At 48.1% G+C, this 26,202-nt stretch overlaps 2 protein-coding genes across 2 annotated transcripts in view; one reads left to right on the top strand and one right to left on the bottom strand.

Moving 5' to 3' along the window:
- LOC119379094 (60S ribosomal protein L26) overlaps positions 1–26,202 on the bottom strand; it is a 197,870-nt gene that overhangs the window by 53,046 nt on the left and 118,622 nt on the right. The window lies entirely within an intron of this gene.
- LOC119383008 (spondin-2) lies at positions 1,564–14,352 on the top strand. Its single transcript, XM_037650969.2, has 4 exons — positions 1,564–1,753; positions 5,102–5,316; positions 6,493–6,931; positions 12,508–14,352. Exons 1-4 carry the CDS (start codon positions 1,564–1,566, stop codon positions 12,705–12,707), a joined length of 1,044 nt encoding a protein of 347 aa, XP_037506897.1. The 3' UTR covers positions 12,708–14,352.

Below are 26,202 nucleotides of genomic sequence, written 5' to 3'. Positions count from 1 at the left end.
AAGAAAGACTATCGTCTTTAAAAACACCAGATGGTCAAAATTTCTGGAGACCTCCATTACGGAGTACCTCATAATCATGTCGTTGTTTTGGCACGTTAAACCCCAGATATTACTATTAGGATAAAACAAACACATATTTCTGGTCAGCGTCGTTGGGGGGAGGGTAAAGGTAGGGGAGGGAAAGAAGTTAGAGGAAAGGAGAAGCCACCTTCTGGAGAGATGAGTGCCCACGAAACCGAGCGCAAGGCCGGGGTACGTTCGTTGGCTTGGCTTTTCCTTCCCTCTCCACTAGAAAACTCCCTTTCTTTCTTCCCTGTTCTACCGTGGGAACCAGTGCCGTAGCCAGGGGGAAAACTTTTTATTAATCCGCGTCCACCCCCTCCTGCCTCCGAAAGTTTTAATAAAAAGTTTCGTGTTGCACGTCCTCTACTTCGCAATATATATATATATATATATATATATGATATATATATATATAAACACACGCACGGATTTACACAGAGGGATCGGGGATCGGCCCACCTCCCCTTCCCAGGAAAAAAATGTCTGACTACGCCCCTGCCCGGCGGCACTAGCAATCGAACCCAGTACTTCCCACATAGGAGGCGGACGCTCTAACCACTCGCCCGCCGGTGCAGTGCCACGTGGCCAACACGATATTGTTCCGGCGGCTTGACACCCACTTTGCCGCTTCCAGCGCTCGTGGCGTCGGAAGGAGCTCGCTCGCCGGTTTTGTGCGATAAATCCGCGTATACTTGACGGATTCGAATATCATTTGCGGCAGGAGATTTATGAGACAACAGGTTAAAATTTGATGACTTCGAAATGTGTCGCACGGACACTTAAAAAAAAATGAGTATACCGTAACTGTGATGAATGCAAGCATTGTTACGCGTACAGTAGCGCTCGCGTAATTTAACTCTTCCATACAAGCCGTCCATTACTGTCACGCCCTGTATAATATTCCTGCGTGTCTGTGTATGTTCTATTCTCTTTTCCAAGCTCACTGCAGTTCTACAAATAATGAAGAGAAGTTATGAGAACTTGCTGTTGTCCTCAATGGTATACATGTCTTTTAAACGATGCCCCGTAATGTTAAATGGTAATAAAATAATAACAACTGTCACACAACCAAGGGCGTCCGCAGAACATTTTGCAGGGGGTAGCATCTGCAGCGGGGGGGCTTGCTCATCCAGCACAGGTAGCTTTTCGTTCACTGCCGTGAAATGACCGGCAAGATTAGTCAATAGTGTGTAACGTGCAAAGCTGGCTGGCAGTCCTGAAGGCCGTTTCACACCGATATGCTGGACCTGAATGCGCTAATCAAGCTGTTTATTGCTACTGCATCGAAAAATATCTGAAATTCCAGGGGAGGGCCCCCCCTCCCACCTCCGGACACAACTAAAGAAGAGTGGCTCCGAGGCGTCCGTCGGCATCGGGCCCGATGGCGCGCGCCACGCGGGCACCGTGCTAGAAGGTGCGCTGCCGCTAGGAAGCGCCGCCCGCGTGTATTTATAAAAGGGACGCTGTCGGCCGCCGAAGTCAGACTTGACAAGAGTGGTCATGGCGCAACGTCGCGCACCTCCTTCGCTGCGGTTCGCTCTCCTGCTGCTTCTGTTCTGGCCGCCGTGCCACGAGGCGTGCCGGGGCCTTGCCCAATACCGGGTCACTCTGGCCACTGCCTGGACTGCCAGTCGTTTCCCCAAGCAGTACCCGCAGTGGCGGCCACCCGCCCAGTGGTCGCAGCTCTTCGGTGCGTATGGACATTGCATGAGTGTAGCGCATGTCACACAGCGGTCATTCGCATCGGTAGACGAGCTAACGGCCCCCGCAGGGACCGCGCTGGCAATTCACATCGTGTGCGAAGGAACGAGCTTCGCACGAAATGAGCCAATATACAGCTATAAAGAAAACACGTGTCCGTTTTACTAGGCCGGTGCCGTGTTCGCCAAGCGGACGTCGACGATGCTGCTGCTCATAAGCTTTGAAAGTCCAATAAATTTTGCATATAACAATAAAGATACATAGATCGTATATAACTAAAACTCGTCGTTCTATAGGTGTCCTACGTACTTGCATAAAAAGTTATTGCACTCCATCGAGTTTACTGTAATATATCTCACTTCTTTTCTCGCTACTTGAACTGATTAACTGAAATGCACGAGCCTATGCGGAGTGATTAGGAAGTCGACCTTACAAAATCCAGGAGTGTGCCGCATGGATCGTTAAATTTAAGAAAAAAAAAATAGCTTCACTGCGATGCATGCAGTTCAGGTTCTGTGTGTGGCTAAGCTCCGCATGAGCCTGTATCTTGTGCAACATGCCACATATGCACCTTGTCAACGAAGGCTCTCTCCGCACCGCCATAATCTCTTCGGGATGTTGTTAATATGCGTGACTCAACCAAAAATGCACTGCCGAGGCTGTGACGTCAGCTTTTGTGTTCCTGTGCAACAGTCCAAAAAAAAAAATGTGATCCTTCTTGTGCTGAAAGACCTTATGCGTACCTGCATATACGGCGGTCGGTTCTAAAGCAAATCTCTGATTTTCGGTACTTTGAAACGCCGAGGGCAGCAACGCCGTATTACAGGGTTCATGGCTACTTCTCTTTCCAATTTTTTGTTCTCTTTCGGGGAAGCGTTTTTAAAAGACCTGAAAGGACACTAAAGGGAAGCAATGAATAAGTTTAAAATGATAAATTATTCTTTAAAGCTGTCGCTAATTTCACCGTCATTCACAGAAGAAAAACTGAAGGTTAAAGTGCCGTTTTTAAATTTGGCGCCGATATAACCGCACATAGAATGTCAGTGTGATATCAGGGGTTTCACAGTGTTTTTCGTATTTTGGCCGCATTGGCTCAGCAAAACTTCATGAAACTTGTTGCGTAAAGTCTCTGGTCCCCTTACATGACAATTTACTTCATATTTGCTGATAAAGACCTATGCAGGCTCTAGTAGGCTCCGTCAAAACCTGTGACGTCACGGCTGCTGGTGCGGGAACTTCAAGGTGGCGTCACCAGCTACATTTTCTTCTTGCGCGTTTCCCCGATTACCAAGCGTCTTCTCACGGCAAGGTTTTGGCATTGTGAAAGGGTAATTTACTAATACGAGAAAAACCGTTTTTCTCTTTAGTGTCCTATGTATTTCTTTATTGACTCGGCTGTTGTTAGTGGCAAGCAATACGCCGCGCACACTGTTAGGTATATCTTCATTGTCCCTGCAAGTACGATGACATAAGCTCACACAGAAGTAGAAAAGCAAATATAGCCGGTATACTTAAAAAGGAGAGAACTATTAGAAATTTGCCATACAAAGAGCACGAGGCCATGCACGTGTGAGGGCAACATGTTTTGAACTGCTGCGATGTGGGAAAATAACCGCACGGAATTTCGTAGCGGACTTCAGGTTTTGTTATGCGAGGATGTGCAGACACATCGGAATAAGTTACGCACGCACATTTCCCATTTGCCAGGCTCTTTTTTTTGTGTGTGTGATACACAATACGACTTCGATTAAGTGGAATATACGTCGCAAAGCACGAATATGTAAGCATAATTACCTCTGCCAGTTCAACGCAGGGCCACCAAATTGAGTCATAGTCATATACGCGTGTGTTGCCTTATAGTCATATACGAACGCCAAAAATAGGCATTTATAGGCACTATAAGAACACTATAAAAGCCCTCCTTAACCTCTAATTCATGCTCATATATCAAAATGGCGCGATAGGAACGCAAGGAGCAAAATAGGCATTTGCCTAAAATCCGGTCTATATAGTTAGTAAGTCTTGTTTCTTCCATCGTTTCCGAGAGCACCTTTTTTGCGAGGCTAAAATACACGGCAATCCTGCCGTGTATTTTACACGGCCGGTTACCGCCGGTTACGCGGTTTGGTGAGCGCTTAGCACGTTTCTTAATCAGTTGAAGCAAGGCCACTTTAATTGCCCGAAATGCTGTACCTACTCAAGTTTATGACATATGACAAGCCCTTTCGCCGTATGTCGACGTGCGACTCTTGCCGTCCGCATAACGTCTCGCCATTCCCGTGTCATGTCAAGTGAGTTCGTCTTTTGAAAGAGTTGGGCCTCCTCGCTGGCTAAGTCTATATTCCTTGAGGTGAGCGAAAAGGCGTTCTTTTATTTTTTTAAGAGACGCTAAAATCAAGACGCGGGCCAATGCACACGTCTTCCAGGTAAACAGCCCTCTCAAGTGACGTCCTCTCAACAGATACAAAGATATAAAGTTGCAGTTAAGCAATACCGGCGCAAGCGTTTTTCCTTGTAAAAGTTCGGAGAAGTTTACAAGGACCGAAGGATCGGCGTAGAGAGAGAGAGAGATAATAAAATGAGAGAAAGGGGGGAGGTCAACCAGAATTGTAGCATCCGGTTTGCTACCCTGCGCTAAGGGGAGGGGGAAAGGGAAAGAAAGATGGAAAGGCGTGGAATAACACAACTGCTGAATAGCGACACTTATAGCTGACACGTGCACGCATGCAGTGTGCATTCCTACCACTGAAACGTGATGCGCGGAGGCTTATAGCCGAGAAGCCGGCGTGCCGCTTCAAATTGCGCGTCTCCATGTCAGTACGTGGAAGCACCGCGCTGCCCCGTCAAATGCCACACATTGCACCTGACCAAAATGAAAGAAAAAAAAAAAAGCAACGGGAGGGGAGGAAGGAAACGATGCATCTTTTAAACATTACGTGTGGGCAAAGTCCTTTGTAAAATCAAATGGCTCTTATACACGGCGTACCTACAAACGCTTCATGCGAGCGCGAGAGCTATTTTACACAGATACTGCGCAGTTCCTATATGTAGAGTACTTGGAGTATACGGATACTACTTGGAGAGTGCTATAGCTCCTTATGAGAGTACTATTTGCCAATTCTCAACCCCATATTCGAGAGTTTACCCACCGCAGTGGCTAGTTCAAACGCTCGTGCGTCGAGCATGGCCGTGCACGTTTCGACTCTTTCCACGGTATCTCCTGCCTCGCCCTAGGTTATTCATTGGTTCTCAAAAAATTGGAGTTGAGTACTGCACGAGCAGTCGCTCCCGTATAAATGTTTCCAGAATGACATTGAAGTTCGCTTGGTCGCTGTAGGCGTGAGCCACAACGCCAGCGTGCACGTTTGGCGTGAGGGCCGTTTGGCTGGCGAGGGCTTGCGCCAGTTTGCCGAACACGGGCACGTGGGCCGGCTGAGCAGCCAGCTGGCGCAGGGTTTCGGCGGCGTGCTGGACGTTTTCCATGGGCCAGCCATCGCCAAGGGCAGCGGAGCATCCAGCGCCGCCTTCTTCGCCGATGCACGCCACTCCAAGGTCAGTACGCCTTGGCGGCGCTCTCGTACGCACTTTTTCACGAGCAGGATATGTTTGCCTGAATCTCGCGTACCCCAATCAGTTGCGTTTTGATCGAGACAGAAGCGTTGCTGTGGTCTGGGCATCACCTTTCGGCAACGGCTGCTTTGAGTGCACGATAAAGAGCCCCAGATGTTCAAAATTAATTTAAGAGCTTTCCATTATACAGCAGCCCCCATAACTAACAGTGCGCTTCCGAAAAGTTAAATTCAACAATTTCATTAATTAACTATCGCTCCGAAAATAATGTTTCGGTGCTGCCTAAGACCATGCGCAGATACAGGGGCACATCCTCGTGAAGCCCGCGCTAAGTCACGTTTGATTTCGTCTTATGAGAAATCAATGGTGTATACTCTATACTTTTTGCCTTTAGGCAGTGAGGCTGCTGCGGCCTGGTTATCGCCATAATCGGTTTCTCGGAGGGTGATAAATTAAGGCAAATAAAATAACATTACCTTTCGCTTGTGGAATGTATACTTTTTCGACATACTCATATTCTTCTTTGTGTCGCCTTTCTGGGATATCACTTTCAGTATATGCAAATGGCTGAGCACAGAGTTGACGCCTATATATAGACAGCTATCCTACAGATATATAGATTGATATCGTCGATATCTATGAATCGCTTAGTTGCTATAGTCACGGCATTTCGCTGAGCATCACACCGTCAAAAAAGTGAAAACATCCTCACGAATGATCGATCGTGAATACATGGAGCTTGGAAAAACGCTGTAGTTAAATTTATTGAGCGATTTCGATAGCTTGGAGCCATTCATCACAGCATAATTAATACACCTACGTAAAGCGCCTTTATAAAAGGCACCGACTACGGGGGTCCGGGGTTCGGGCACCTTCCCTTACCCCAAAGCGTTCCCAATGTGTCATTGCTATAACCTCCGCTGTTTGCTGGAGCAACATTTCAGGTAATGTATGCTAAGTCACATAAAGGAAAGAATGAAAGAATTTAGCATAAAGCAGACACGGGCAGCTGATGGAAACCAATAATTAGATTAAGATACAGAACTCATTTCCTTTCTTTTATTATTAAACAGTAAAAATTGTTCAGGTCTAACGTTTCGTGAGGACCCATCGTGCAGTAACCGTTATCTGACGGTGCTCCCTCGAATCTTCCCTCAGGTGACGGCCATGTCGCGTCTAGTTCCCAGCCCGGACTGGTTCGTGGGCGTTGACGGAATCGAGCTGTGCGAGGGCGGCCGCTGGCGCGATTTGTTGCTTGTCGACGCGCAGCTACTAGACGCCGGCACCGACCAGGGTCTGACATTCACAGCACCGCGCTGGCCCTCCCAGCCGCCTGAGAACGTCACGCGCATTACGGCCCGCTCGCCGAGCCACCCGGGATCCGCGTTCCACTACACGCACCTCGAGAAGCTGCCTCGCATCGGCGTGTTCCAGTTCCGCAAACTGCACGAGTACGCCTCGCACGGGGACGCCTCGGCCGACCAGCCGCACGGTGAATGGGTGACTGCGGAGCCGACGGCATCGGACGTCGTAATGCCCAGCACTGCACCTTCCGCGGAACCCAGCAGTACCACGAGCAAACCACCGACGGAAAACGGTAGGTATAATGCCGTGCGCTCAGCCTCTGTTATAAACTTTCGCATTTCTAAGACGTCGGAGGTAAGAGCACCAACTCCCTCCCGTGATGTTTCCGCAATTTATCAAAGAGAAGGGAAACTGGGGCTCGATCCTGTTAGTCACAATCAGATGAAATCAAAAGACAAAACACAAAGACATAAGATCAATTGTTTTATTTGTTTGGGTAGTTAAAGTGGACGATAAAACAGTTTGCGGCAGGTGGTACCCGAACCCATAATTCTGCGCATCGCAATACTTTCAGCCGATCAGCGGTCATCTTGGCTCCTCTCAGAGCATGTCATGGATAGCATTCATAACGTAGTTCAGCGCAAAAAACAGGCAACAGACGAGCGAGAGGACAAGGACACAGCGCATTCTTCCAACTAAAGTTTATTGGATTGCGACGCATGTATATATACACACAGGGAAAGCAAGAAAAGATAAAAGAAAACAAAAAAAAAACAGGAAGTAAAAACCGAAAGGTGAAAAGAAGAAAAGTGCCGATAAGTCAGACACGTGTGCCAACACCGCCCCCCTTCCCATTACTCGCCAAAAACAAAAGCTCTTTGTCAGAAAGATGCAAGGAAGGCATGCTTACGCATGCGTCCCCAGACCGTTTAATTTCCTCAGCCGGTCTGGGGACGCATGCGTAAGCATGCCTTCCTTGCATCTTTCTGACAAAGAGCTTTTGTTTTTGGCGAGTAATGGGAAGGGGGCGGTGTTGGCACACGTGTCTGACTTATCGGCACTTTTCTTCTTTTCACCTTTCGGTTTTTACTTCCTGTTTTTTTTTGTTTTCTTTTATCTTTTCTTGCTTTCCCTGTGTGTATATATACATGCGTCGCAATCCAATAAACTTTAGTTGGAAGAATGCGCTGTGTCCTTGTCCTCTCGCTCGTCTGTTGCCTGTTTTTTGCGCTGAACTACGTTATGACTGACTCGTTCCAACTCGCCCAACAAGCAACGTTGCTCAGTTACATGGATAGCATTCACATTTGCAGGCAGAGACAGAAACAAGCCTTCCACTGGATATCTGATTTCCAACAACAAAATGGCTACTTTTATAGTGGCAACAGAACGAAGAATGAAGGGGCACTGTCGCCTCAAGTTTGTGATAATGCATCGTGGATCTAAATTCGCACCTTTGCCTTGGAGAAATGGAACCTAATTATGGTCCTATGCTCTTCCGCGGTGAACCTTTTTGGAAATGCCGCCATGTTCACTTCCGAGCCAAGAACACAAAACTAAGCTTATAAAACAGCTAGTAGCTAGAGTTCTTGCACCATTAAATCTAGACAACTTCAGCAGTTTATCTGACGATTTACAGTTACCTAGGGCGCAATTTCTTTTTTTGTAAGGCTAAATTACGTTTATCAGAACCCCCTTGTATCTGGTGTATACATGGCTCAACCTGATTTTACTGATTAGCGAGGCGACATGTCCTTAAGAATGATTAACGGCTAGTGGTGTTAAACTTCCGCATATCACGCTACGAGAGAGTCGGTTATGACCCCGCATTAGTGTTGACCACTTAATTGGGTGCTTTAATTTGCAACGAGCTTTTTCTCGCATTCCATCCCCGTCGTAATGCGGCCACGGCGGCAGGGAATCAAACTCGCAACCTTGCCTTCACCAGCATAGAAAGGCCAGAGCTGTATACCCGGAAGATACTGCGATCCTTACCTGCTGTCGATGGCTCGATCGGGTGATCATCCGAAGCCACCGACAGCAGGTAAGGATCGCAGCATCTTCTGAGTGCCCGAGAATGTCAGCATGCCTTCTCGTAAACCGCATAAGACAAAATATATAAGAGTTCGCCTTCTTCTGCAGCAGGTCAGGCCGTCTGTTTTCGAACTAGGTTGCCCGACGCAAACAGTTTTGTTTGCAGCCTCGACGAGAATACGCGCGTGTTTTCCACGCCAATCAACCGCCAGAAGCGGCGCGTACAAAAGCCAGCACCGCGAGCTCGGCCATCTCCGGTTCCTGCTCAATTTCGTCTTTATGAGGCGTCTTTCGTCACAAGCCGGCGGTTTCGTCGTGACCACAGTCAAATTTCCGGTGAGCGACGAAAAACACAAAAACAACACGGGGTCAGCACGATCCCGTCAAATGGACAAATTGAAGCTACTTGTGTGCGACCCAGAACGCGTCACCGACGGCACTCCCTGTCAAACAGTCTGCCGACTGCGAAGTCGTCTGCGGGCAAGCTGCCAAGCCTTAAGACAAACATTTCAGGCTGCCTTTTTCTGGTTTTTGTTCATTACAAGGCTGAACGCTATAGCCGAGACGTTTTGTGTGTCGTGTCTGTATACCTGAACAGAATGTCAACCAAGTTCCGAGAATTGAAAAGAGAAAGATGGTAACCGCCGTTTACCTATACAGTTTAGTTTGGCCCTTTGGTCCATGCCCCTTGCCAGATGGTCAGTCCATGTTTTTTGTTTCTCTTTCTTAATTCTTTACTGCAGAGGGCCCTTACAAGAGCCGCCGGAAAAATAACGCGATGCGCAAGCAGTCTGCATACGGCAGCCGCAGCACACCGCGCAGCTTTGAAACTGCCTGTTATGCACCCGGACAAAAAATGGTAGATTCCAACTGGTATACAGTAACGTACGTGGACATGTCGTGCCTCCAGATGGTAGAGCCGAAGCTGGTAAATGACAGCAGGCAGGCATTATGAGCGGGTGTTATATGTCAGTGCAACCACAGCTAGTCACGTCGGTTCGATATGTACAACGTACACGGCGGCACGTGGCTAGTTATTGTTTCTTTCAAAGTTTCGATGCAGTCGGAAGTATATTTCCCATTAAGGAAGCCAGAGATATGCAAACGTCCTAGAGATTTTGTTGTATTCCTCCTCCTTGAACGCAAACGCAGTGTTCCAATCGAAGTCGCTCTCCTCGAGGAACATGCAGCTCTCCGGAAACGCTGTATGTCGCTATTTCACTGTAGCTATGTTTACACGAACCCGATAAAGCCGGGCAGGGTCGGTTGGCTGGACCGAAGTCCGGAGGCCTGGTTAACGTAAACGCGCTAGCACGTCGAAAAGAGTCGGTGCGCGGGTCGGGTCAACCCCGCCTCAAGGAGTGCGCAGGTGGGGAATAAACATCTGAGGGGGCGCCAAATCAGTCCCATACCTTCACTTAGACGGATCTGTCCCGTCATTCTTTAAAGGGACCGACAACCCATCTTTAAGGCTGTTATGAGGGGAAGTGTGGGACTAAATACAGCCAAGGTCCTAAGAATTTCAATCAGAACGACAGAACCCAAATCAACCTGGTCTGGTTCACCGCTCACTCGGGAAACCCCGGTAACGAGGAACCGCATAAATTTAAGTGGCCCAAGGGTTAGCAAACCAGGTCGCGCTTTCCTGGGAACCGGACCCCCCGATAGGAGAGGTAGTGTCCTCCTGCAACGAACTTATGAATATGTATACAAATATGACAGGAGATTATGCCCCATACCACACAGCAACGCAGGCCACTATCCTCCCACCCATACTCCTCATTGCTTAGTGATCTTCACAGGAGGATAGGTTGACTCAATATGCAGAAAACATGCCTCAGCAAACCAAAGTCACATCCTCTGGGAATGCGAGGGCCTTCCTCCACCCAAAGAGCTTCTTCGAGCTCCTACGGAAACGACATGGGAGACCTGAATACGGTCGCCCGACGAAAAACTTCAAAAAGCAGTCATTGCCTAGGCGGAAGAGGTCACCGCAGACAAGCGGCCAGCTCCAAACTCCTGAAATTTCTTTTTAATAAACTTGTATCCTTCTCCTTCTTTAGCGCAATGGAAAGCTTACCGGTCAGAGTGTATAATCACGGAATGGAAACGCGGAAAACGCCGTGCAACATTTATAATCAAATTTTTTCGATATGCGAAATATGACGTCGTATACACGTAACACATGCTGCAAACAGTGGGAGGTGAGCGCGAGAGCGGTTCGTGTTTCGTGCGCGACGGTTTGCTGCGCATGCGTCCACTCCGCGCGCGTGCGCAGCGGCTCGACATGTTCCACTAGTTGCCGCGAAGGCAGCGCCGCTTCTCAGCGTGCTACTTTTTTTTTTTTACCTCGTAAGCAGCACAGAATACAGCGGGGATGGAAATAATATGCATACTCTAATTCTGAGCACTAATTATGGTGCGCATGAAAACATCAGGCTACGTACAGCAAATTGAACGACTCCATAATCCAGCTTTAAAGCTTTTCCGCTAGGCTGCGCGACATACGGGTTTTTTGTTACTTTTAAACGCGATTTCAAAATATAAATCCTACTCAGATCGAGAAAGGATGCCTGAATCTGACACTATAATTCACGGTATTTTCCTTTCGACCAGGATCTAATCACACGTACGTTTTGACCAGTTGTCGGTCCGGATTATGGCCATGTAAGTTTTTTACTATAATGAAAATAATGGCGGCCGAGGGCCCCCGATGTTGCCTTCCAAGAACAATTTACTTCCCACCTATACCAATGGAAAGCTGGGGACCGAAGGCAGACCGTTGTGAGAAGCAGGTCATCGGTTGATTTTCATTCTTGCATCCATTGCGAAGCCTTCTTTTCGTTCGGACTCGACCAATTGGGGGAGGGGGGCTTCGGTGAAACTGGGCCGCGGAATGCCTACCAGGGTGGCTCACTCGACCAACCTGCAAAAAAAAAAAGTAATAAAATTCACGCAATTTTACGATTCCCTAAAATGCGAAATTAGAGCGCAGCTGTTTATGTGTTTCGAATTCGCGATACGCGAACGGCAGGGTGCTCTCGGCAGCGGCGTTTAGCGTCGGCTTCGGCGGTGCGAACCTCTTGACTCTGGCGCTGCAGCCTCTGGTCGGGCAACTCGTTTAGCAGCAGCTACAGTGTAGCAGCAGCGGCGCAGACGAAGCATTTCCACTGCCGTTGCTCACAGAAAGAAAGCGTGAACGCGTGGCTCACGTTCGATCTCTATAGCGCGGCGGCGCTCCCTCTTCGCGCTTTCTTTGCTATGTCGTCTTTCATCCTCCACTACGTTTCCTCAGCCTCTACTTTCTTCCTAATGCTTCCGTTGTACCTTGTTGTACCTTCCTCCGCTTTCCTGCCATCATTGTTGTGATGTTCTGCAAGCGACGTACTGGCGCTCCCGGCAAATAGGCGTGCCGCCGCTCCGGGACTTGCAAACACCGGCTTCCGGTCACTCAGCCGCGCGGCCAGAGCGAAAGGGATATTGGGTTACTTTTTCCCCTTCAAGAAGGACACAGCGCACGGACCGCGCCTTCGTGAACAGGCATTGTTTTGCAAAAATAAAGCAGTTCGTACCCAGCAGCCGATAGGTGTGGTTCTTCCCGCGGAACTCCACACAAACCCCGCGACGTAACAATTTGTCTCTGTTTTCGCTGTCTTTCATCCTCCCCTGTGTCAACTGCTCGCTCAGTTACAACGGTCAAAAAGTTAAGGATGTATACGAACGAAATTGAACGAAACTTATGTCCTCCACAATTCAGGGGCTTAGCCAGAAATTTATTTGTGGGGTGGGGATCCGATCCCACTTTATGTAAGTTCGTTATGCGGTGCTGTGCAGGCTCGTGCCAAGTGTCAGCATGGTCAGCGTGGTCGGCTTGCAGCCAGACGTGTGGCCTGGGCCAGTCGCGGCGTCATCGGCGGATCCTGCGCTATCCGTCCAAAGGCGCCGTTCCCTGCCCGCCGCTGCACGAGCTGCGTTGGTGTGGAAGCGCCAGGACCTGCAGGATGCCGAACACCTACTTCCGATGGAGCCGCTGAACCCCGACCATGCACGGTGCTCGGCGGAAACGCGCCTTCAATCCGGCATGGCTGGCAGCTTTACCTTTGGTCGATCTCACCCCTCAGGAGAGAGAGACAGTGATACCGAACCCTATGTACCCTTCAAGTCGTCTACACCCTCGTCTCAGGTGTGCTGGATGCATCACTTGTCCAGCACGTGCACTATATACTGCGGGACTGTCCGAAACGAAACAATTCCTGATCGCGCTCCTCGCCCTCCACGGAGTTGCCAAACAGCTGCACAGTAAGAAATAGTACAACAGATCACCTAACGGACGGCAATTCGTGACATGCCACGGAGAAAATCTAAGCGCTGGTCCACCGTCAGAGTAGATGCATGCAATCTTCACACGTTTTGGATAAGCGCGGCTATTGGGCGTGCGCGCATTTTTAGTTTAGCTTTTAGGGGCGAAGCACCCGTCCATCCGTTTGGCGTCCGTGTCCGTGCTTACACAGCACCGTGTAAAATCGAAACATAAGGTTTAACAGTAGACTAATATCAATAATAATTATGATAGAACAATATAAAACACATGCAAGCACAAACCCTTTATACTAGTCGGCGACTTCAACGTAGACATTATGGACCTTAGGACCTAGCTTTGTCGTAGACTCTTTATGTTACTTTATGTCACTCAATTTACATTATTTGGGGCAACGCTCGGGTAATGTACGGCTACTCACCCATACGATACCCACAGCTTCGCCCACTCGTCATGATTCACTTCGTGGAGATGCGTGTTTTCTGGTTTAGCTTTGACACTTTGTTAACACTTCAGCGTAGTTGTGAACAGCGAACATTGTCAACATATTCTGGATAATCGAAGTACAGCCCTCTCATGTGACGTCACATATGAAAGGCCACGCTCCAAGTATCAACCGTGCTTTGCAAAAATGATGTAATCTTCAACCGTTTAAATGTAGGGACTGAAGGTTTGGCATTTCGGCGCTGCTTAAACTATAGGGAGAATGCATGGCTTCGGTATATAGGAGGAGTACTGACACAGACGTACGTGAATTGCCCCTCTGCCTGTAATCCCCTGCCCTAGTTCAGATTTCACAAGTGTGCTTCTTTACACTGCACTATTACCCAACTAACGGCGGCACCGGTCAGCCACGGTTCAAACGAAGTGCCAGCAGCACATGCAGGCTTGTAGCTTTAGGGTTTCCGGGCTTTCCAGGTCGCAGAAAATTTGGCTTATAAACTATGAAAATGGTCAATTTAGCCCTAAAGTCAGCGGAAGCCGCGGTTTTTTGCTTCACATTTCGGGTAGTAATTGTTAGTTTTTTTTTCCTACATCAAAGCACGCGCGTTCACAAAAAGGTAGAATAAGTGATTTGGTATCGCAATGGAACAACAAAGAAGCGTTGCGCCTTCGGACGGCAGCGCGCGTGTGCACACAATCGAACGGCGAAGTCTACTTCGCCGCATAACACAGTCGTGTATGGTGAAGCCAGCTTGCCGTCAACCTCCAGTGCTGATTGATGCGGCGGACATCTTCCATATATCGCATGACAAGCACTTTGGATATACTTCATACATTATGCTAATGCATGTAACTACGTTTAACGCACGCAGCTGGAACCATATTCTCAGTTGATTACCTTCGGTGATTAATTTAATTGGAACAGCACGACGCTTCGCTGAAGCGACGGACAGCTCGTCAATGCAACCAATGACTACGAGGTGTGGAAATAAAGCTGAAGGCGGGCGTGTCATTCTTCTCGTCACGCTTCAATACCTCACTGACAGATCGAAAATACGACCCTCTGTTTGTGGTTGTTGCCACCAGCTAACGGTATTCCAGGATGCTCGCACGTAGCATTGAGTGCGAGGGTGTCACTAAGTACATTCACGTCCACAAACATGATAACGAGAGTGCTAAGTACAAATAAATCGCTGGTAGAATATTTTTCATACCATTTTTTTGTTTATTTGGCGAATATTTCTTCCTCGCTAGAAGGGTGGTGAAATTGAGCGCCAGCGTCGTGATGATGAAGATGGGTAGCGTTTTATGGCGCAAGCGCCAGTTACACTTCAGCCATCATCGTCGTCTTCGAAAAGCTGGCCACGATACTGCTGGAACGAACCTCGCCTAAACAAAACTTCAAGGCGCAATACCATAATTTATTTTGCGTGTCACTCAATGTACCAGACTCCCCACCCACTCCACCCCAGGAAAAACGGTAAAGCTACGCCTCTGGCTGCAAGTACATGCAACTGTATCTTGTAAAACATTGTCTAGATCGCGGCCTTCTACAACACACACCTTACGGAAGTGCTCTGCTCACACAGCTGCTCGACTAGAAGTAATAGCGAGTTTAGAATAAAGCATGGATATGTAACATTCACATGTCTTCTGAAGGCCTGGCTAGAGCACTGCACAAGCCGTAATTCTCGACCCGGGCCCGGCCCGAACCCGAGACAAAATTTCGTCTACCCGGCCCGACCCGGCCCGTCCACAGATCAGGCCCGACTGAGGCCCGACCCAGTAATCCAATCTAGGTGGTGTTGCCCGAACATGGAATCGACAGCAAGGTGTTTTAAGTGGCAAATATCTACGCTTTGTTGGCGTATGTTTCGCTAACGATTATACTTTAATTAACATACGGTAATTTCTGGTAAAAAGGGGGTCACGGTACAAACAGTTGAGCGGACATATTGGATACAATGAATGTATGTTCGGCAGTGGTATACTGTACCCATGTTTTCTGCAAATACACTGGAGATCATGAAGGGCGTTTTGTAGCAGACATTGTAGCAAGGGAAGTGATTTGCAGCACGAGTTCAGTTTCGACAGGGAGCGCAATAACAACAGAGGATGGATTGATGGATGGATAAACTTTATTATGGATCATCCGAACGCGTTCTAGCACGTTGCGGGCCGCTCCGACATCGGAACAGAAAGACCAAGTTTCTCTGCTGCGTCGCGGGTCCGTTGGACTGCCCGTATAGCTGTGTTCAGATAGCATGTGTTCTAGATTGGCTCGGCAGAGAACAAAACGCTCAATTCACTTTGTTTTTATTGCACTCTATAGCCTATTGAAATTTACAGCATGCTCTAACCACAAAGCCAATTGTGCAACCTTCTCGATATGTAGCACCTGTTTTCACCATTGTAGCACCTACACCAATACACCAATCTAGGTAAAGGTATGGAACCGCGTGCACCGCGTGTATGCGTATAAGCAGCCGAAAGGAAGAAAAAACTATTTGTCATAGCATTATTTTCATATACCACACCACTGCTAGTATATACAGTCTATAAGTTTCTTATGACATAGTTTGAAGAAAAGGAGATGGCTCTTAAGGTAGCAGTATTAATACTGACACAATATTAATGAGAACTAACAGACAAGAAGCTGACCAATAATCCGTCGGATTATTGGTCAGCTTCCAGCTCGTAAAATGATCACGTGCTACGTGACGCCAACAGGCAGAAAAAAGACTGTTCCAAACTCGCCGCATGGCTGCGATTGGCGCTAACACTCCTAGGTTTAAATGAACATACATACCCCATAAAGTGGACGAGAGGATGACCGCCGCCCTAGCTCAGTGGTAGAGCATCGGACGCGTTATTCGAAGGTCGCAGGTTCGGTCCCTGCCGGCGGCAAGTTATCTTTTCGTCCACTTTGCTTTCTTCGTATTATATTATATAACCACAGATAACATCCCCTGTACTTTCCTTGGCGTTATTGTCTGTTAGTTCTGATTAATATTATGGCATAGTTTATAGTTTTTTTTTAATGGCGCAAGGGGTAGTTTATAGTTTACTTCACATGTTATTGTGCGAAAAATCAAAGTATCAAGAGATTCCTGCTTTAAGCACGCCATGCGCTGTTGCATCACATATCCTGCCGCACTAAAGCTTCTTGCACAGCTCGCGATGGCCGCACGGGCGCACCACATCTGGCTTGCCAATTGCGAAGGTGTCGGCAGTCGTTGTTCTTGACTTCCACCACTGGAGCAAATCTAGGATGTCTTTGTGGACCTCTGCAGAATGACCATAGCTGCCCAGCTCATCCCTTCACTTCTCTCGTTCCCGAACGTCGTGCCACTCTTCAATTTCATCTATAAACCTCCTGTTTGAGGGCTTCTCCTTGCAATTATCAGCAGTGTATGTTATGCACGGTTTGCACCGTGCTCGTTTTTTTCCATATTATAATGGTTTATGCCTTCTCAGCGATGTTGTACTGGTAGAAGGTGGTCATTGGACTACGCGGTTACAAGTGGCAAGAGGTCGACGAAGCGATTTCGAGCGGTTCGCATCGAGTTTGGTAATAAAGGCGCGACTAAGATTCTCGAAGCTTACTCATTGGATGCATATGGTTCGAGGGGACATCACCCGCACGGAATCTGTCATTGTCCTTTTTCAAGCCAGATATTCGTCAAGCGAATATACTTCACCCCACGCCTGTTTACTGACCTATTTTATTACTGCACATTCCAACGCTGTTGCAGCAGTGTCATGTAGCTCTCGCACTATATAGCGCACTGTATAGGGCCTCAAACACGCGGCTCGCGGACCTCTCGCTAGCGGCCCTCCGCCCGCACATGACAGTCGAAAGCACATTTTCGTGAGCACCCCTTGCGGTCGCCGTGTGTTGATGCATAACCGTCAAACAAAAGCTATACTTCAGAATCGGCGTCCAGAGTTTAGTCATTATGGGTTCGATATGTTGTTGGATTCCTGCCGCCAAAGCCCCTTCAGAAATGATCGCGTATATGAGATATGGGATAGGTCTGCTGTGAAATGACAGTAGCTTTAAAGCGACCTGTTCCCCCCTCCCACGCTCCTACCTTCGTCATTGCCCTAGCCCTTGCAGAGGTAATTTTCGTGAATGCAGCACGTTAGCTGAGGTTAGTTTGAGACCCCTGATATGGCGCAACAAACGAAAGCTCAGACGTTAACAATGTGGGCACACAAAGCGGCTGTGCATGTCCATCTCGCGCCTCATGACACTGGGAGCCGTCACAGAGTCACGGAAGAAGAATGTACCTTTGTAGGGATTCTATGTATCAAGACTCCATGCGTCCTTTCGTTTTAGAGGGGGGCTTTACTTTCAGCAAAGTTTCCCCGCTCTGGAGCTCTGATTTTTATATTACTTTATTACTGAGATTACAGGTACATTTGGGATATAATATTAACGAAAGCAAATAAAGCACGGAATAGCGATGTCACATTAGGGCCTGGTCTATTTTCTTTTAGCTCGCCCGTTTAAGATAAATCAAGTAGCTCATATGCAAGAAGCAAAAGAAGTTCGGTACTTGTCCTCATAAAACATCTCCAAATAGCTTACCCCACATAAAAAGCGTTTTTTTCGAGATAAAATGTCGGATATATGTATGCACAGCGCATGCGGAACGAGGCACATTAAAGAGAAAAAGATTTTTCTATTATCAGTAAATTACTCTTTTACCGTTCCAAAAGCACTACGCTCGCCGCGACAAGACTCTTAGTAAGAGAGAAAACTCGCAAGAAAATCCAGGTAACGACGCCACCTTGAAATTCACGCAGCAAACGCCGTGACGTCATAGATTCTGACGGCATCTACTGGGCCCTACGTAGTTTATAGTGGGTAAAAATGAAGTACATTGACCTCTGAGGGGGTCATAGACATAACACACCAAGTTTTTGAAAATTTCGTTGAGCCAATGTCCCCAAAGTACGACGAATACAGTTTGAAATCCGTGACGCCACGTGCGGATTTCAGCGCGAAATTTCAAAATGGAACTTTGACCTTGATTTCCTCCTTTATTAATAAACTAATTTATGGTGAAATTAATGACATTCGAATTCTCAGAGTACACTTTATCCGTCTAAACCGATTCCCGTGTGCTCACTTTAGGACCCTTTAAAGAACGGAGCAAAGTCCAAGCCCGGCCCGACCCAAGCCCGCCACCTCAAACCCGGGCCCGGCCCTAAGCCCGGAGCTTCAGGCCCGAGCCCGGCCCGGGCCCGCCGTGAAAGCTACTTTACCCGGCCGGCCGCCGGCCCGGGTTTTCGGGTAGGCCCGAGCCCGTGCAGTGCTCATTGCGCCGTTCCGTCAGACCGCTCGAGATCACGCAGCGTGTTGCAATTGTTTTCTGTCTGAATTCAGAGAATCGCACCGCAATGCACAGTGCTTTGTCGTGGATACATCAGTTGATTCATCTACCATGAGGGAATAGCTGGAGCCTTTCAGTCGTTTGCCCATGCTTTCCGTGAAATATGGGAAAAGGAAGTTTGTAATTATAGCAGTGCACTTCGTTCTGTGCAGGTCGAAATCCTTGAATTCAGAATGGAGAATCTCGCCAAGCTCGTCTACAGCATTTATAGACGTCTGCACGGCAATGTACAAGGCATCCTTAACTCTCGGCGAGCCTTTTATAGTTTGCTTGACCAGAAGAGGCTAGAAGCTGCGGCAATTCTCTTTGCGTACTTGGGATTACTGCGGACTCGCGATGTTTCTTGTTTCGGCGTGCTTGAGCAGATCACTGTAGTGGGGGGTCGAATGTCGCAATTGCAGTATTTGCAGTGGACGGCCGTTCATTGTCACCAAGATGAGCCCAGCCTGTAACGCGTGATAATAAAAAAATCCCTATGAGGTTAAATAAAGGCCTGAAGTATAGTTTTTTCATTTAGCTTACCCCTCAGCTCCTTGTCCTTCGCGCCATTCTCTCGGAACGTGCGCTTCGCGTTTGCGTGTTCTCCCATGACAGATGGTGGTCTCCGCACGCTGGAAGTGCAAAGCAGAAGCCTGCTAGCTACACAAGTGTTTTCGCGCCGGTATCGGGCTTCTCGTGTCCTAGCGATACGCGCGCTACACTGCCCACATGGCTGCGCCTAGCGCATGACTTCGGGAGCGCGCGGGGGAAAGTACGTTAGGTGCGCGGTTGTGTTCATCAGATGGCGCGCAGCGTCAGTAGTGAGTAGAGTGCCTCGATGCGCGCGCCCCGCTTAGAGTGGTGTCAGCTTTTGAAAGGGCAGATGCCGCCTCCTCGGCCTTGGCGGCAGCGTGGCCGCCATTTTGAACCCCGCGCCGGTCACTTGTGCGTGGCGCGGCGCGCTGTTTTTAGGTCGGTGCTCGTTCCCTCCAGTTTTATGCAATCGCTACGTCACCATGACCGGTGTTGTGCGTGCCGCAGTGCACCAATCATTCCTGAAACGCTGGGACTGTATCGTTTTAGAAGATAGGCGGTTTTTGGACAGTAAAAATCAAACGTTACAAGCGGCATCCGAAGAAAAACATTATGCACTGGCAGCGTAAGTTTCCCGCCGGTATTTCGAATGCACATGCAAGGATAAATTCTGCCGGTGTTAACCTTGCGTAATAAATGGACAGACTGATATCGGCTACATGCTTAAAATGCTTTGGTTCACGTGTGCATGAATCCTGCATTTTCTTCGCAAACATTCTTTACTGCACTTGGTTGGTCCTTATCTGCCTTTGATTTTGCTTTCGCTATTTTTGTGATTTAAATGTATCGTGGAATATATTATGCGTGTTTGTCTGCAGATCAGATCCTTCTTTTTTCCTAATAATTATTATTTGTGAGAATTTACGTCCAAGAACCCCGATATTATATGAGAGGCGCCGTATATAGTGGAAAGCTCCCGAAATTTTGACCATCTGTTGTACTTCAACGTACACCTAAATCTAAGTACGTGGGCTCTGTCATTTCACCTCCATCGAAATGTGGCCGCTGCGGCCGGGATTCATCCCTCAACTTCGGGTCACCAGCAAGCGCCATAACTAAAGCACGCACGCCGGGTTCTTGTTTTTTATATTCTTCCGTGTTTCAAGTACGCCTTCTGTGCTGCACATGTATGTATGTGTGCAGTTGAATGTTTTTCCCTTCCCTGTTTCTGGTTTCAAGGTTACATTTTTGCCCTGTCCTAAATAATTACGCAGTGCCTGTTTTTTAATCATTACGATCACTTTGAATCGACCAGTGACAGTTGTGTTTTATTGTGTAATTGAGTCTTATTTGTGTAATTGCTTCTGTCAGCGCAGCTTTAATGCACACAAATAAATGGCCGGTACACTGGATATTAACGCGCGCGCGCGCGCGCGCGCGCGCGCGCACACACACACCACCACACACACACACACACACAACACACACACACACACACCACACACACACACAACACACACACAACACACACACATTCAGTATTTTATTTCTTTGAGCAAGCATAATTTATTATTAATAATGTAATCCCTGAAGGCTCATACAGGGATGCGCATACAAACAGTTCTCGCGAAGCGTCTATACAAAGAAAGACGCATGAAAACAACAAAAGACGGGGAAGCATTGTGTACAGTAGACACGCCATGTCAGTAAAAAATACAAGAAACAAAGTCAAGTTGTACAATGAGTACGTCATGGAAAACCAGTTAATGAAATAAAAAATTCACAGGCTCCCTTATGCGTTCGCTTAAGACGGCTCGAAAGCGAAAGCCATCTTCTCAGTTTCTTGCGCCAAAGCGCGGTTTTGCATGCCTCCAAGATCGGAGGCACCTCACCTAGTTGTGCACTGCTCCGTGATCTGCCCACTTTTGACCAAGCTACGATGTCATGTGATAACGTCATCATATGACGTCACGTCAAATTTGTGAAGCCGTGATGACGTCATATGGTGACGTCATCACGTGACGATAATTTTTTGCATCCTTCGTCCCGACGTCGTGGTATGCTGACGCCGTAGACGCGGGACGCCGACGGTGAAATTTCGCGTTTGATGAGGCATTTAAGGCTTTCGCCTTAAAAAATACCCTCGACTACTGACCCGAAAAGTCACGGGTCGATCCCGGCCGCGGCGGTCGCATTTAGGTGGAGGCGAAATGCTAGAGGCCCGTGTACTGTGCGATGTCAGTGCAGGTTAATGAACACCAGTTGGTCAAAATTTATGCAGCCCTCCACTACGGGTTGCCTCATAATCATATATGGTTCTGGCAAGTAAAACCCCAGATTTTTATTTATTAAAAATAGACAAATAAACGACGCCGTGCATATGCCGCACAAAGTGTAAAACAGTATTGGAAACACTAATAATTTGGGCATGCGAGAAAACCTGCGATACAGAGAAAAGAAACTGCAGATACAAAAAGAAGAAGGAAAAACGCACGATACTGCGCGCATGCAAAGTTTTACGGCATACTACTCAAAAACGTATGCATCGTTTGATAAGGATCAAGGTGCAACTTGAGTGCCGATACAGTAGCGGCTACAGATTGTGAGCAAGAAATGTCAGCAATAATAATGATAAAGAAGCTTTCGTTTCATTTTAGCAGGATATTCGCACCATACTGACCCTCGGCCCTTTGTTCATATATGTATGATGCCATTATATAAACGAGTAAATTGTTTGCAAACTTAGCAAAATGAGCCACCTTAATCGCGCTTAGGTAGCTTCGCAACACTTAATGTGTGGTGTTCAGATACATATACTGCTGCTGCTGACACGTATACAAATACTTTAACGATTATTTGTGTATTTGGAATGCAGAGCTTACGAGAAAATTAAGTAAGGCTTTAGAGTTTTTTCGTTTCCGGCGTAAGGAAGAGGATTCGTTTTCAACATAACAGTCTACGTCTACATCCAACGCATAAGACATGCACAGGCCGTCAGCTTACATGAATTACATGCTTCCTTAATAAACATTTAGGCAAGAACAGCAATAAAAGCTGCCCAAGCTTCAAAAAAGAAAAGAAAAAGAGAAAGCTCACTAGCGTGCACTTATTTCCGGACGTATCCGCTCACCGCAAGCGCTTTGTGTAGCGCGTTTCGCATGCTGCCGAGCTGCGGCGGGATTCGCAATGGCGGCCGTCGTAGCAGACGACGCGCCTGTCCTCACCCTCAGCGGAGCGCGCGGGCATCAAGGCACCCTAGTAGTGAGTGTCTTTAGCAGTGTCACGAGCGTGTAGCAGCGTGAGCGTGCTAGCCACGCACGGGTTGCCTACATGCGCGCGACCCTCCTCACTCCGTTTTTTCAGCCGTGCCGCGCGTAGGGATCTCGTACGCGCGCCAACCCACTTGCCTGAGGGATGCGCGTGCGCGCATGAGCCAAGACGACACCAAAGCTGGAATCAATGGGTCGTCTTTATGCTTGCTTGCTATTATATCTGCAATTCATTTTTAGAAATTGGCTAGTAAATGCGCCAAAATAGAAGTTGAAAGTAGCCAGAAATAGCCAAGGAGCCAACCTAAAATTTTCATCGCCAGACGGGGTAGTAAAGTAGCCAATTTGGCGCACAGTAGCCACCAACGGCAACCCTGGAGCGCAGCCCGGCGAAAACAACTTTTGAACGACCCGCTACACTTGCCTAGCCGGAGCCGATTTCGCGTGGATCCTCATGAGCCGTGCTGCGCATGCGCGAGGATCAGTGATGTCACACAGCTGGGTCACCGGAGCTGGCATCTCAAGCGCTCTCCGACACCGCCACGCGCGGCTCGCCGCTGCTTGTCTGCGGGTTCAGGAGGAGTGGCGTCGTAGCCGCGGCAGACAAACTGGCGCCGCTGGCGCCGGCGCGTGCGCGGACTCCGCCACCGCTGCGCGCGACTCGCCGCCGCCGGTCTGCGCTTTCCAGAGTGACGTCGTAGCCTTGGCAGATGTTATTGACGCCAGCGCGTGCGCAGCTATTCGCCTTCGCTGTGCAGTCGCCGTCTGACACTGCGCTGGGGCCGCTTGATAGCGCCTCTGACTGGCATTTGCAGGTGGGTAACGCCATGGAGGAGAGCGCAATTCTGCTCAACGGCACCGCTTGTAACATTGCTTAAATAAGGTCACTTAGCTGTAAGAATTGGCCACGCAGATTTGAGTGAAGACTGAGAAAAATACACCGGAGTAATCCTACATCGGGGCAGATACAAGAATACTCGCTTACCCTGCGTAGGTCAGCAATTGCAGCAGTGTGCAGTGTTTGAATTGGCTGATAACTAATCATCATCACGCGTGTGTGGAGCAGCGTATGGAAGGACTAAATGGCCAATACACGAGTAAACGTGAATGTCTTGTCTGCGTGAGTTTTTCTCCGGTTTGTCGCGTTCATTCACTGATTCACTTAATCCGTTAGCAAACCAGGTGCGACCTGGCTATTTTTAAGGGTAAGTAAACATGCCTGCTTTTTGCCTTCCGTTTCTCTTCCTCTCAATATATCCTACTGGCTAGCTGGCTAGGTGAAGACTTCTTACCACGCCTATTGAAATGAGGCGCCATTAAATGTCGCTGTAATTATCGTCATGCAGGCAAATTTCCTGACCCCCCTTACGCACCTCTTCAACCAGTCACGTGCACTCGTGAGCAAAAGTGTACGGACCATTGCCGTCCGTATACTTTTGCCGTCTGCGGCGTCTAGTGGCAAGCCGTCTGCTGTCGAGAGTATTTCTCTGATCAATTCCGTCAGAGCAATGCTCTCGACAGCAGACGGCTCGCCACTAGACGGTGCAGACCGCGATTTCGGCACGTGTCCCTGTGGTCCGCATACTTTGCTCGCGGGTGTACGTGCACGAAACGTCTTCATCATCGCGCGATGTTGGTGAAGTGTGCGACGTAGGCGCGCATGGTTACGAATGTCCATGTCTTCTCTGGTCTCGTTTGGGAAAAAACAATTTCTGCTCATGATTGTATGTAGAAATTGACTGGGTCATTGTGCTGGTCACCCCAATTTACACTATGCAATGGTGCGTGGTTCAATCCCGAAACAGTACGTCATTGCGACGCCAAGTTCTTTTCTACCCGTGCAAGTGTCTGGTGTTCTTGTCTGTGCCTGTCCGCTTGCCGTGAAGCAAAACGACAGCTTTCTCTCAAAGGAGACCACGTTGGTTGCGAATTGAGAAATGTAAGTGTCGACAAAAGACGAAGGTTTTGAAAGTCTTGCGCTTTGGCACTGCGAGAACGGAAAAAAACCTTCAAAATTTACAATCACGTCTATGTAATTGCAGCAGAAATCTGTTCAACAAATGATGATACAATAGAATGGAGGCATAGTGAACTTAGGGTGTTCCATGTGCACCGACGTGCCATATGTAGCAGACGACGGCTCGTCGTCTGCTACATATGTCACGTCGGTGCACATAGAACACTCTATGTTCTCTCTAAGTTCACTAAAATCAGCCATCTTACTTCACGCACTCCGTGTGTTGCTACATCGCCGAGGTGGCATAGGCACCATGCACGCGAACTTACTACTGCACGACGGCAGCGCCAGAACGTATAGCGTAGTGAGAAAACAGGTGCGAAATTGGGCAGACGCGATAAACATGAGCCGTGACGCTGCATTTCTTATGAAGAAGTACGAGTCTCCGTTATCTTCAACAGAATGCGTTGACGGGCTAGTTGATGAGAATCCATATTGCTTTTTTAGCGCAAAAAACGACACCACAAGAAAGAAGACGGAACACAGCGCTACTCTAAACTGACACGGTTTATTGCGTCACTCCACTCTTTACAGCAGCCAGATACCGGTAGTGCATGCGCCGTGCACCCTACGCGCACAACCACCACACCTTGGACACCTGAGCGCAATTATGAAAGCGAATCCAAAAAGCAAAATTCAGAAGAAACAAGGCAATGGAAGGCACACTAATGCACTGCTACTCCAACGATTGAATGAAAAAAAACCTCTGATAATTTTCGGGCGGTGGTGTCACGACTCTTTTTTAAGATAGTAGTTAGTCTAAACAAGGCTTGACAATTGCATTTTTTGCAGTGTTGAGCTCAATGTGAGCCTGTATCAGTCTGCAGGGATCGCTCATGTTCTTTAAGGCGATCATTCACACCGCGGCCTGACTGACCTACATACAATTTGCCAGAAGAGTGTGGAATCTTGTACACCACCCCCACGCTGCACTCGACAAACTTCTGGTGTCTCTTTTGACATTGCGGCTTTTTGTTTTCTTTACAAACACGCCTGCACAACATAGACAGTTTCCGGGGGGCAGAAAATACAACCGAGATTTGGTACCTAGTGGCCACATTCTTAAGATTGTGAGCCACTTTATGGCAATACGGCACTACTACAGGCTTCTTCTCTGTATTTTTTCTACACCTCTGGCGCTTGCCTTTCAGCTTCTGAAGCAAAACTTCAGAGACCGACGTCACAACCACACTTGGGTAACGCGTACCCTGCAACCTTTTAACTGCGCGTTAAAGCTCTCGTTAGCTGTGTGATGGCATGATTTTATTAATGATCATTCAAGACACATCATGGCAATGGCACGTTTCACAACCTTAGAGTGCGCAGACTCGTATGGCAGAAGACCCTTACGTGCACGTGGCGAGTACATCCAGCAGGTATGGATGTACAATGGCACAAAGGATCTTCAATGGTCAGCAGATTCAACTGTTTTTGCAAAAAGCGGCTAACTAATATCTGCCAACTATTGCTTTGAAGATCCTTTCGGCATAAAAAACTCCTCCGATGTTGTTTCCTTTCTGTGAGACAACCACTCAGTTGTCAACTTTTTTTCTGTGGACGTTGAAG

The sequence above is a fragment of the Rhipicephalus sanguineus genome, chromosome 1, assembly GCF_013339695.2.
Source record: "Rhipicephalus sanguineus isolate Rsan-2018 chromosome 1, BIME_Rsan_1.4, whole genome shotgun sequence".
NCBI lineage: Eukaryota > Metazoa > Arthropoda > Arachnida > Ixodida > Ixodidae > Rhipicephalus > Rhipicephalus sanguineus.
Note: the sequence above shows the minus strand (reverse complement) of the source record. Positions and strands in the feature narration are given on the sequence as shown.